Genomic DNA, 13,474 nt, shown 5'->3' on the forward strand with positions numbered 1-13,474 from the left:
TGTCAAAAAGAAAAAACGGATATGCTGCATGGGCTATGGGAATGTGAGACAATCGCTAGGTTCTGGAACCAAGTCAGACTATTTGCCCAGTCAACATGGGGAATTTTCAGCAAACTAGACTTAATGGTGTGGATTTTCCACTCCTTTGAGGGAGGAGTAGGAGGAGGACCGAACACGCCGGAAAAGAGGAAATACGCAATAATGCATGACATAGCCATGATAGCTAAGCGTTGCATCTTAAAACACTGGATTCAAAGGGAGGGCCCATCCATAAAGGAGGTTGTGGGCGAACTACACAACCTTCTGAGGTGGGAAAAACTAGAAGCGGAGAGGGATAAAGATGGGTTGACAGCCAAGTTTTTTGTGAGATGGAGACATTTTATTGAAAGCCAATTCACACAGGGAGAAATAATTAACCTGATGGCACCTTTTGTTCACTCAGAGTGGTATATCCTGAGCGATATTCAGGACAGCCTGGGTAAACTGAGAATCACCTAGGAGGGGGCTCTGGCGGGAGGGGGAGACGAGACGGTTGGGAATACCAAGACACGCTAGCAAAATTGAAATCATTCAGGGACGACACAGAGATTTAACGAATTGTATTGCATATGTTATATTATATTTCATTACCTATGTTTTGGTTTAATGTTACTGTATACTATCTTAAATCGAACAGCAACATGGAACTCCAAATTGGGGTATCACCCACCTCTATGTCACATTTTGTCAGACGAATGTTCTTCTTTTGCAATGATACTTGTCATGTTTTTACAAATTTGAAAAATCAATAAAAAACGTTTTGGAAAAAAAAAAAATGGACAAGAAAGTTATGCCTTCACAACTTTTTTTTTGCCAATGGCTTGCTGCTGGATCCATTCTAGCGGTTGATTACTGGACATGTGAACTCAGCCTAATCCTGTCTAATGGAGTATGTAATGTAGTGTTAGTGCAATAAAATAGTGAGCGGCCGCTGACTTGCCCCATATCTAGCGCCGCTCCGGTCCTCTACTCACTCATATAACTGGAATTCTGCCTCAGGATCACACTAGGGTCTGTGCATGAGCCGTAAATCTCTTTTACAATATGAGTCTATGGAGCCTCGTTCTGAGGCTCCATAGACTTACATACAGACTCAAGTGTGATCCAGAAATTATAGTCACGTGTGTGAGAAGATGACTGGAGCAGCGCTGCAAACTGGGAAAGACGGCAATCGGTATTTTAATGCACTAATTCTACATTACATACACATTTAGACAGGTTTATGGATTAAAAACTTTCTTACGAGTGCTTATTTAAAATATGTCCTATAAATATGGAATTGTGGGAATACACCTTTAATGAGAAACCGCAGCCTATGCCAAAATACTGCTCTGAATTAGGGGTCACCTATCTGCAGACTCTTACCTTGTCCCAGTTTTCACTAAATAAATCATAAGCATTAGATAAAGCAAAGTTCACTGAATTTCTAATATCCTTGGTGCTTCAATCTTTCACCTTTTTCAAGAGCTCTGCTTGCAGTCAGTGAATTGGAACCTATCGTGAGCTGGTCCAGCATTACAGCGGTTCTCTAGCTAGGTCATTTAGCAATCACTGAAAGCAACCAGAGCTCTTGAAAACAGTGTTGATCAGGATTAAGCTTTATTCACGTCACATGGGAAAACTCCTCTAAGAAGTGGACAACAAACCATTTGCAGAGCGTGAGGACATGCTGGGAGTTGTAGTTTCCTACCATGAAGGAAGCGGTAAGTTTCACCACTTCTCTATATTCTATCCATGTAAAATAGGAATGGATGGAGGCTCCAGGGCCGAGGAGTCAGCACATCCGGAGTGCACAGCGCTGAGTATATAGCTGTATCTGAGCTGGATCTACTGGAAGGAAGGGCGGACAGCAGATCTCTCCATATCTACATACGCTACGTTCTTACCACCAAGAAAATGAACCATGCGGATTCGTAAGACGGCCGGCGCTTGTGATAGAGGAGAGACAGACACCAGTCATTGACAGCGGCGGACAGGAGTGTTCCTAGCGTCATAGCAGGAGAATGGGGGATAGGAGATTGCCAGCAATAAAGCCAACTATACCATCACTTATCTAATAAGAAGCCTCTTAGCTCTTTATTTTACCCTTGAATTGCGACCTAAAGACACAAGTAGTCTGTTTACTAAGGAATTTTTAGACATGAATGGTTGCTAGTCCTAGCAACTAGACTCTCTCAATTGACAGGAACCATAGCAACAAAGCCTCAGTACCATACTTACCTCAAGTACATCAGACAGTGAAACATATAGAGGTGGATTTACCAAGATGGACACTTTATATACCAGTCTTAATAAATTTAGTGCATCTTTCCCAGCACATGAGTATAAAAAGGTGCAACCAAAGGACAAGTGATTACTTCTGATGGGTGGGAGTCCCCAGCGATGGTAGAATTGGGCACTTTTTCCCCATCTTAAGAGCTCATTACTGCATATTCTCAACTGCTGCTCTATTTCAAGGCCGGTCAGTCAATGTTATGGGTCTCAGCACTGCAGGTGACACTTCCAGTCTCTTGCATACATCACATATGTGTACAGACACAATATATCAGGAGTGCCTGCGACTGGAGGTGTAGAAGGACCTTGTAATATGATTTTGAGACCAGTTTTGCTCCTTTAATAATGTGTATGACCCAGTGGCAGATTTTCAATGCAGCTTCCACCCATCCGATATATAGGAGTAAAATCAGAAGCACAGTTTGCGTGTTTTGCCGCAGGTCTGAGTGCGAGATTATCTATGTAGTTGAACATTAGTAAAGATATAAAAAGGTGTTTGATCATTGAGAAGTTTGGACAACCCAAACCCTGGGAATGCACCAGCTAAGAAATCTTCCATGCACCATCATCCATATCTCCCTGCAGAAATGGGGGCAATCTTAAAATGCTGCACGCACTAATGCTACGTAGCAGACTATTTTGTCCTGGGAGTAGAAAATTTAAGATCATGATGGTTGTATATGGTAAGGGGTGAGGAGTGGGGGAGGTTGTATATGGTAAGGGGTGAGGATTGGGGGAGGTTGTATATGGTAAGGGGTGAGGAGTGGGGGAGGTTGTATATGGTAAGGGGTGAGGAGTGGGGGAGGTTGTATATGGTAAGGGGTGAGGAGTGGGGGTTGTATATGGTAAGGGGTGAGGAGTGGGGGAGGTTGTATATGGTAAGGGGTGAGGAGTGGGGGAGGTTGTATATGGTAAGGGGTGAGGATTGGGGGAGGTTGTATATGGTAAGGGGTGAGGAGTGGGGGAGGTTGTATATGGTAAGGGGTGAGGATTGGGGGAGGTTGTATATGGTAAGGGGTGAGGAGTGGGGGAGGCTGTATATGGTAAGGGGTGAGGAGTGGGGGAGGTTGTATATGGTAAGGGGTGAGGATTGGGGGAGGTTGTATATGGTAAGGGGTGAGGAGTGGGGGAGGTTGTATATGGTAAGGGGTGAGGAGTGGGGGGGTTGTATATGGTAAGGGGTGAGGAGTGGGGGAGGTTGTATATGGTAAGGGGTGAGGAGTGGGGGAGGTTGTATATGGTAAGGGGTGAGGAGTGGGGGAGGTTGTATATGGTAAGGGGTGAGGAGTGGGGGAGGTTGTATATGGTAAGGGGTGAGGAGTGGGGGAGGTTGTATATGGTAAGGGGTGAGGAGTGGGGGAGGTTGTATATGGTAAGGGGTGAGGAGTGGGGGAGGTTGTATATGGTAAGGGGTGAGGAGTGGGGGAGGTTGTATATGGTAAGGGGTGAGGAGTGGGGGAGGTTGTATATGGTAAGGGGTGAGGAGTGGGGGAGGTTGTATATGGTAAGGGGTGAGGAGTGGGTGGGTTGTATATGGTAAGGGGTGAGGAGTGGGGGAGGTTGTATATGGTAAGGAGTGAGGAGTGGGGGAGGTTGTATATGGTAAGGGGTAAGGAGTGGGGGTTGTATGTGGTAAGGGGTGAGGAGTGGGGGAGGTTGTATATGGTAAGGAGTGAGGAGTGGGGGAGGTTGTATATGGTAAGGGGTGAGGAGTGGGGGTTGTATATGGTAAGGGGTGAGGACTGGGGTTGTATATGGTAAGGAGTGAGGAGTGGGGGTTGTATATGGTAAGGAGTGAGGAGTGGGGGAGGTTGTATATGGTAAGGGGTGAGGAGTGGGGGTTGTATATGGTAAGGAGTGAGGAGTGGGGGAGGTTGTATATGGTAAGGAGTGAGGAGTGGGGGTTGTATATGGTAAGGGGTGATGAGTGGGGGTTGTATATGGTAAGGGGTGAGGAGTGGGGGTTGCATATGGTAAGGGGTGAGGAGTGGGGGAGGTTGTATATGGTAAGGGGTGAGGAGTGGGGGAGGTTGTATATGGTAAGGGGTGAGGAGTGGGGGAGGTTGTATATGGTAAGGGGTGAGGAGTGGGGGGTTGTATATGGTAAGGGGTGAGGAGTGGGGGTTGTATATGGTAAGGAGTGAGGAATGGGGGAGGTTGTATATGGTAAGGGGTGAGGAGTGGGGGTTGTATATGGTAAGGAGTGAGGAGTGGGGGAGGTTGTATATGGTAAGGAGTGAGGAGTGGGGGTTGTATATGGTAAGGGGTGAGGAGTGGGGGAGGTTGTATATGGTAAGGGGTGAGGAGTGGGGGAGGTTGTATATGGTAAGGGGTGAGGAGTTGGGGAGGTTGTATATGGTAAGGGGTGAGGAGTGGGGGTTGTATATGGTAAGTAGTGAGGAGTGGGGGAGGTTGTATATGGTAAGGAGTGAGGAGTGGGGGAGGTTGTATATGGTAAGGGTTGAGGACTGGGGTTGTATATGGTAAGGGGTGAGGACTGGGGTTGTATATGGTAAAGGGTGAGGAGTGGGGGTTGTATATGGTAAGGAGTGAGGAGTGGGGGAGGTTGTATATGGTAAGGAGTGAGGAGTGGGGGTTGTATATGGTAAGGAGTGAGGAGTGGGGGGCTTGATATGGTAAGGAGTGAGGAGTGGGGGTTGTATATGGTAAGGGGTGAGGAGTGGGGGAGGTTGTATATGGTAAGGAGTGAGGAGTGGGGGTTGTATATGGTAAGGGGTGAGGACTGGGGTTGTATATGGTAAGGGGTGAGGAGTGGGGGTTGTATATGGTAAGGGGTAAGGAGTGGGGGTTGTATATGGTAAGGGGTGAGGAGTGGGGGTTGTGTATGGTAAGGGGTAAGGAGTGGGGGTTGTATATGGTAAGGGGTGAGGAGTGGGGGTTGTATATGGTAAGGGGTGAGGAGTGGGGGTTGTATATGGTAAGGGGTGAGGACTGGGGCTGTATATGGTAAGGGGTGAGGCGTGGGGGAGGTTGTATATGGTAAGGGGTGTGGAGTGGGGGTTGTATATGGTAAGGGGTAAGGAGTGGGGTTGTATATGGTAAGGAGTGAGGACTGGGGTTGTAAATGGTAAGGGGTTGTATATGGTAAGGGGTGAGGAGTGGGGCTTGTATATGGTAAGGGGTGAGGAGTGGGGGTTGTATATGGTAAGGGGTGAGGAGTGGGGGTTGTATATGGTAAGGGGTGAGGAGTGGGGGTTGTATATGGTAAGGGGTGAGGCGTGGGGGTTGTATATAAAGAAGGAGCTGGGGGGGGTCGCCATTTCAATCTGGAAGTGAAACAATGGGAAAGTCATTAAACCTGATGCTTTACAGATAATGAGAGACAATAGCCGCCCTATGTGTCTATGTATAGGCAGGAATGCTGTTGGCATCAGACTGCCCTCAGGGCGGGGGGCAGCCGGGCATACTTACCACTCAGCCAGTGAAGAGAACTTATTTTATCCAAGACTTGAAGGTGAGGAAGAAGAGACGACATGATTACACACCGCACATGATCACCAGTGATGGCAGAGAGCGAAAGCAAGCCCCCTGTACATGGGGGGGGGCATTAGTCAGCACTATAAGCAAGGGGCGGTGCGGAGGTGCGAGGTTAGCTGCATACCCATTCCCTGGTATATAAGGCAGCTCTATCAGCAGGTGAGATGCAGACGCTGAGCTCCCAACCCTTCAACTAGAGATATTAAGCATACAGTAAAGCAAGAGCAACTAAATGGCGATGGAGTCGGGTCCCTATTCTATGGCAGCCAACATAAAACAGAACCAGCGTTATTAGCGGGCGACACGGAGGGGCCATCACCCATTAGGACTCTTACACAATGATGCCCCTTATTAAAACAAATTTCTAAAATATTTTTTGTTTCAATTCCTCAACAATTTCAATATCTGAAGATAATTAAAGCAGTTCTCCAAGAATGTAATCAAATATCCCCCATCATGTAATTCAAACAGCAACCTGTTACAGTCACATGTCCGGATGCCATGGTCTGAAGAAACCGCTCCCAAGACCTGTGTCTCAACTGACAGAGGAGCTAGATCTGAGCTCATACGTATGCATGACAGGAGAATGAATAAATATTCTCCTTGACTGACTGAACATGGATGACTGAGGCTGGATAAATAAATCCTGTGTGTCCGGCCAGCTGACCAGATTTATTTCTGCTTATGTCACAGCCCTTCTCCTCGGCTCACAGAGGTATAGGTGATACAGCTTCTCTGTCAGTTGAGACACAGATCTCGAGAGCGGTGTTTCTTCAGACTAAAGTCCAACCTGACACAAAACTGGGAGAGGCTGCTGTTTTAATTATGTGATGGTGTCATTTTATCACAGTTTTGGAGAACCCTTTTAAGTCACTAAATCAACAACCAAAAATAGTAGATGGGTCATCCATCAGCAACTCTGAGGAGCAGTACATTCAGGGGAATGGCACATTGAACGTCATTATTTATGAGCACCTTTGTACTGTTACATAGGACTACTTGCATGTACTGTATTGTCTATATTTAGAATTATCATGTGCCCTCTCTGGCGTTACACAGGACTGCAGGTACTACATTATCAGTACAACAAGAGTTATCATTGTGTGCTATCTGTGGTGTTACATAGGACTGCAGAGAACATCTATTAGATTATCTGCTCTCAGTTATCACTTATCTAGGGTGTTACATAGGACTGCAGGCAAAATCACTACATTTTCTGTAATTAGAGAGTTATCACTGATATATGTGTATTACATAGGACTGCAAGATCTACTACATTCTCAGTGCTCAGCTATCACTGTGTCCTGAGTGGTTACATAGGACTGCAAGCATCAGTGCAGAAAACAAACAGTTGTAAAACAAGCCCAGCTCAGCTACCTCTGCAGGTTGGTTGCCACTCTTGACTACCTGACACAGGTTGGTGGCCGGTGTAGCCTCAGGCGTGGTGCATTATGTAAGTGCAGCCATATCAGATCATGCACCTCCTGCCTCTTTTCTGGGCAGCGGTGAGATTAGGCGGTGCAGTCGTGCTGCCATTACATTTAATCAGACAATTACTGCACAATCCTCTGCCCCGCTGTGTGACCTCCGTCTGACTCATGTGTAGGTTGTAGAGAACAGAATAAAAATGAAAAGGAGCAGAATCTGTGAGCGGCAGACGAGCGGCCCCCGCACCACGACGGGACTCCAGAGGTCGGAGGGGTCTGTGCAAAAAAAAAGCAACAAAAACCTTCTGCATTCTTAGTGTTCGCCCCTTGCAGAACAGAAGATGCTGGATTCATCCGGACAATGATTCCGGAAATCTGCAGACTGGACATAAAAATCTCACATCGCCCAATACATCGGTGGCTGATGGGATGTTCAACACCTAACATCATGGCATAGAGCCAAGCTAGTGCCCACACTGTGCCCAGCCAGGGGCCCCACACTGTGCCCAGCCAGGGGCCCCACACTGTGCCCAGCCAGGGGCCCCACACTGTGCCCAGCCAGGGGCCCCACACTGTGCCCAGCCAGGGGCCCCACACTGTGCCCAGCCAGGGGCCCCACACTGTGCCCAGCCAGGGGCCCCACACTGTGCCCAGCCAGGGGCCCCACACTGTGCCCAGCCAGGGGCCCCACACTGTGCCCAGCCAGGGGCCCCACACTGTGCCCAGCCAGGGGCCCCACACTGTGCCGAGCCAGGTGCCCCACACTGTGCCGAGCCAGGTGCCCCACACTGTGCCGAGCCAGGTGCCCCACACTGTGCCCAGCCAGGGGCCCCACACTGTGCCCAGCCAGGGGCCCCACACTGTGCCCAGCCAGGGGCCCCACACTGTGCCTTACAGACCAATGCAGCTTCCATTCCTCCACCCCCTGGCCAGCAACAATGTCAGTGACCACTGTATGCCAGCCACTAGGCTACTGATTGAAAAACATGGAAATGAGAACCCTCGCTGTGTTGCCACCTGACATCAAAGTACGGGGGGCACCACAACGCCATCATGCAGATACCCTAATTGAATGAAGATGATCCACACACGTCAGTCAGCAAGACGGTGGATCATTCGGAACAGCACTGAAGCATGCAGGAGAAATGGAGTCAGGCATCTATGGGTAGAAAAAAAAAAAGAAAAAAAAGGTTGTCCCTATGACAACACTTCCTGACAGCACCATGCATTGAAGATTAGGATAGATTGGTAATGCTGGCACTCCCTGATCAGAGAAGGAGGCTGCATCTACAATTTTTGCTAACGTGACACAGATCTTCGGAGATGGTCCCTCAGCAGAGACGTCCAAGTGACTGAAAGGAAATATCCAGCGCCTTTCACATCGGGGGGAAAAGTCACTACTGGAGTGGTGTCTGGACGTTTCCCATGTATCCTTTTAACTAAATTAATTCATAAAAAAGGGACTTTCATTTTTGAGCGGTCCCCCCCCTCTTCCTCCAAAAGCCATTAGGGTAGGCATAGGAAGCCCTGTTTTCTGTGTGGCGAATTGTAGTTTTGAAGAACACCATTCAATTTACAATATCTGAAAAATTGAAATATATTCCAAGTGAGGTGAAATAAAACACAGCTGATTTCTGGGTTTTAATTTTATGGTGTTCACTGTACAGAAGAAAAAAAAATTACCCAACGCCGATTCTCCGGTTCAGTGCAATTAAGGCAATACCAAACTCGAATAGTTTTTTATATTATATATATATATATATGTGTGTGTGTGAACAACGACTATGCGTTTCAGCGATAATGCCCTCCTTCCTCACGGTCCGAAATCTGATCTGCCTTCTTGATGTCCAGAAGGCAGCTTAGATTTCGGACCGTGAGGAAGGCAGGAATTACCGCTGAAAGGCGTAGTCCCATCTGTATTTTTATGGATTCATGAATAAAGTGAAGGAATTTTTTTAACAGCATCCTGGATTGTTCACGTTATTGCTGGATATTGCCTTGTCGTTGTTTACATTAATATGGAGGGACTCCTAATCCTGATCCGGGCACAACGGAATTAACCAGGTCAGCTGAGGCTCCAGGTGATTCACTCGAGTTAGCTGGTCTACACTGTTTGGTGTAAAATATATTATATATATATATATATATATATATATATATATATATTATATATCTATCTATCTATTATTATTATTTATTATTATTGTTTATTTATAGAGCACCATTAATTAATATATATATATATATATTATCATCATCTATCTATATCTATATATATATATATATACATAAATATATATATATATATATATATATATATTATCATCTACCTATATCTATATCTATATATATCTATATCTATATATATATATATCTATATATATATATATATATATATATATATATATGTATATCTATATCTATATCTATATGTATATGTATATGTATATGTATATGTATATATATATATATATATATATATATATATATATATATATATATATATATATATATATATATATATATATATATATATATATATAGTTAACAAATATCACTACTTTGCAAAAAATAAAATTGGTTTGTGTCGCCTTTTTTATTGCCTCCCTTTTGGGTTCATATTGTTGTCTTGATCACTTTTTAATGCTTTTTTTTGGTGGGGTGACCTAAAACCGGAACCCATGGAGATTCGTTTTTCTTTACACGACACTTTAAGGGTTAAATAGAAGTTTGAACCAGCTCTGTACACTCTGATAACACACATTGACGTCCCTCACTAGAATGGAATGTGCACAATTCCGGCTGAGAACCTGGAAGCAGATGGCACGTCGCGTCATACACACCTCTCATCTCTCCGTGCAGAAGTCAAAGACGCCCGGTAGCACCTTTAAAAGTGGGTGTCCAGACTGGTCAAACCCGTCTAAGAATAAACCCCCCCCAAATTATTAGCAGATCCCTGTGGGTCTGGCTTTTCTAATACCTGCATTCTGCTGCCATCAGCCAGGAATACCACTGGCAGCACCCAGTTTCCTAATATTATACCACCCATTACAATTCGGCAACTCCCTGTGGGTACGACCTCTACGACATCTCTAAGATTCAACAGTAGGAAGTATACAATGACAGCTGGAAGAGAGAAATGACCAAAGAAATCCAACATGGTCGTCCTGAGATTGGAGTGAGTGGGTATCACTGATGTCCATGACCAGCACTGATGTCTGGATCCCCTCTTACCTTCCATGGCGTACTTCATGTCCTGCGAGAAGAGGTTCCACATGACCTCGGCGCTGACTTTGCCCACGCTCAGCTCCTGGGGGAATCTTCATAGAGAAAACAGAGATCGGTGTTAATTCTCATGGACAGACACAATTACTAAAGCCTGGCTGGACAATTAGGACGACTTCCAAGAGTTGGGAGTCCGGTGACCATCATGTTAAGACATCCTAGGATATATGGAAGACATTGAGATCCTAGGATACATTGAGGTGGTACCGACTCCAGATCATTATCTGACAACCAGTTACTAAATACTCACCCAGACCTGTAACTGGAAGAAAAGCTGGTAAGACAAGAAGCATGCGACAAGCTGAACACGGCATGCACTTGCCAGCTTGTGCCCAATACCCTACCTAAGGGGGTCAGATTCATGGACCACATGGTTATCAGAGGGCACAAACTTATCTGGTTGTCTAATTAAACTTAAGGGGGAATGAGGAGCCATAAATGTCTAATCGATGCAGGTTCCACTTCCGGGACCTATAAAGTGGGTCCCCGTTTTCCCCAGTCAGCACCCCAGAGAGGAAGCGACTGTACATGTGGCCCTCTCTCCATTGAGGATAACGGGTGCTGTGATATTTTACCACATCCTTCAACTACAACAGAAAATACCACATGCATCTCGCCATCTGTGAGGTTATATAATGGAAAAATCGGTATTAGTTTTTCCAGACCCACGACAGCACCCAGGAAATAGAGGGTGCTGTCGTGGAGAAGTGAAAAATCGGTATTACTTACCGGTAGTTTTCCCAGACCCACGACAGCACCCAGGAAATTGAGGGTGCTGTTGTGGCGAAGGGAAAAATCGGTATTACTTACCGGTAATTAGTTTTTTCAGACCCACGACAGCAGCCTCTATTTCTTGGGTTCTGTCGTAGGGAAGGAAAAAAAAAAATCAGGTGTCCTGCAGGACAAGGTTTTTCGGAGGGAGCTATATTGGAGAGGGTCACCCAGCTGCATAGTAAAGGATCATGGTGTCCCGCAGCACAGAGCATCTCAGCAGAGGAGTGAGTCTAATGAAAAAAGGAGGGTAGGGACGAGATCATTCAGTGTTTAGTAAACAGGAGTCTGCGTGTCACCAGGTAGTGAATGAAGACCAGGAGAAGCAGCACAGAGTATTTCAGGATGTCTAGAAGGGTGCACCCTATACAGTGCACTGACCTCCTGCGTGGTAATTTGCCCTCATGTTCTGTGCAACGAGCATGCAAAAATCGATGGCAGTCAGGTGGCAGGCACATATCTAGACAAGAAGAGCTCCCTCACTCACCCAGTGTCAGGAAGCTTTTAACCTCGGCCGACGTCACTTATACAACAAGAGACAGAGCAGACAGGGGGACAGACTGACAGGAGACGACATCTCTACAAAGCACAGAAGGGTTAGAGAGAGAACAATGAGCAGACGCACAGCCGCACGACCACTGGGGGGCGCTTACTGGTTGAGTACGGGAGTGTAGGCGTTCTTATCCTCCTCGATGATGGACACGATCAGGGTGATCAGCTTGGGCCAGAAGTCTAGATTCTTAATACAAGGTCCTTGTTCCTCCGGAGGTACATCCTGCTTCTTGTTCTGTGGAGGCACAAATCACAGAGAGAACGGGACCCAAAAAGCATAATCAGATGGGACATTTATGGATGCAGCAATACCAATATTCTTTTTTTTATTATTATTTTTTTATTCTTGTATTGGGAAAAGGCATGATATATGGTTATGCTTCTTATATACACTCATGGCCGAAAGTGTTGGCACCCTTGAAATTGTTCCAGAAAATAAAGTATTTGTCCCGAAAAATTATTGCAATTACACATGTTTTGCTACGCACATTTCTTTCCATGTGTGCATTAGAACACAAAAAAACAGAAAAAAAAAAACAGAAAAAAAAAAAAAAGAGAAATTGGACATAATCGCACTTAAAGCCCCAAAAATTGGCAAGACAAAATTGTTGTCACCATTCCAAAATGATGGGTAAACAACTTTGCCTCAAGCATGTGATACTCGATCAAACTCATCTGTGACAAGTAACAGATGTGGGCAATATAAAGAGCACACCTGAAACCAGATAAAAACGGGAGAAGTTGACTCAATCTTCGCATTCTGCATCTGTGTGTGCCACACTAAGCATGGAGAACAGAAAGAGAAGAGAACAGAATGAGGAATTGAGAACCAAAATTGTTGAAGATTATCAACACTCAAGGTTAGAAGTCCATCTTCAGGGATCTTGATGTTCCTTTGTCCACGGTGCACAATATAATCAAGAAGTTTACAACCCAGTGCACTGTAACTAAATCTCCCTTTATGTGGACGGCAGAGAAAAATTGATGAAAGGTTGCAACGCAGGATAGTCCAGATGGTGGATAAGCCGCCGCAATCAAGTTCCAAAGAAATTCAAGCCATCCTGCAGGCCCAGAGGTCATCAGTGTCAGTGTGAACTAGCCGATCACATTTGAATGAAATGAAAGACACTGGTAGTAGACCCTGGAAGATCCCACTGCTAACACAGACATTAAAAAAAAGACTGCAGTTAGCCAAAGTGGATCTGAATAAGCCAAATTCCATATGGGAAAGCATCTTGTGGTCAGATGAGACCAAGATAGAACGTTTTGGTAAAGCACATTCTACTGTTGACCAAAAAAAGAATGAGGCCTACAAAGAAAAGAACACAGTACCTACAGCCAAATATGGCGGAAGCTCAAACATGTTTTGGGGATGTTTTGCTGCCTTTGGCACTGGGAGCCTTGATTGTGTGCAAGACATCATGAAATCTGAAGATTACCAAAAGATTTTGGATCGCAATATAGTGCTCAGTGTCAGACAACTGGGTTTGCATCATAGGTCATGGGTCTTCCAGCAGCACAATGAATCCAACACTTCAAAAAGCCCCCAGAAATGGATGGAAAGAAAGCGCTGGAGAGATCTGAAGTGGCAGCAATGAGTCCGGATCTAAATCCCATTGACATCTGTG

At 45.5% G+C, this 13,474-nt stretch overlaps 1 protein-coding gene across 5 annotated transcripts in view; it reads right to left on the bottom strand.

The window, feature by feature from the left end:
* UNC13B (unc-13 homolog B) overlaps positions 1 to 13,474 on the bottom strand; it is a 436,326-nt gene that overhangs the window by 44,151 nt on the left and 378,701 nt on the right. For 4 of the 5 annotated variants that reach the window (XM_075327051.1, XM_075327042.1, XM_075327033.1 and 1 more), the window contains 2 exons: positions 11,948 to 12,081; positions 10,473 to 10,558 (listed from right to left, as the gene is read on the bottom strand). In XM_075327051.1, coding sequence (XP_075183166.1) covers positions 10,473 to 10,558; positions 11,948 to 12,081 — 220 coding nt within the window. Of the gene's footprint in view, positions 1 to 10,472; positions 10,559 to 11,781; positions 11,874 to 11,947; positions 12,082 to 13,474 lie in introns of those variants that run through there. The other variant, XM_075327058.1, reaches the window with a different exon arrangement.

This window comes from Anomaloglossus baeobatrachus, chromosome 1 (assembly GCF_048569485.1).
Source record: "Anomaloglossus baeobatrachus isolate aAnoBae1 chromosome 1, aAnoBae1.hap1, whole genome shotgun sequence".
Classification (NCBI taxonomy): domain Eukaryota; kingdom Metazoa; phylum Chordata; class Amphibia; order Anura; family Aromobatidae; genus Anomaloglossus; species Anomaloglossus baeobatrachus.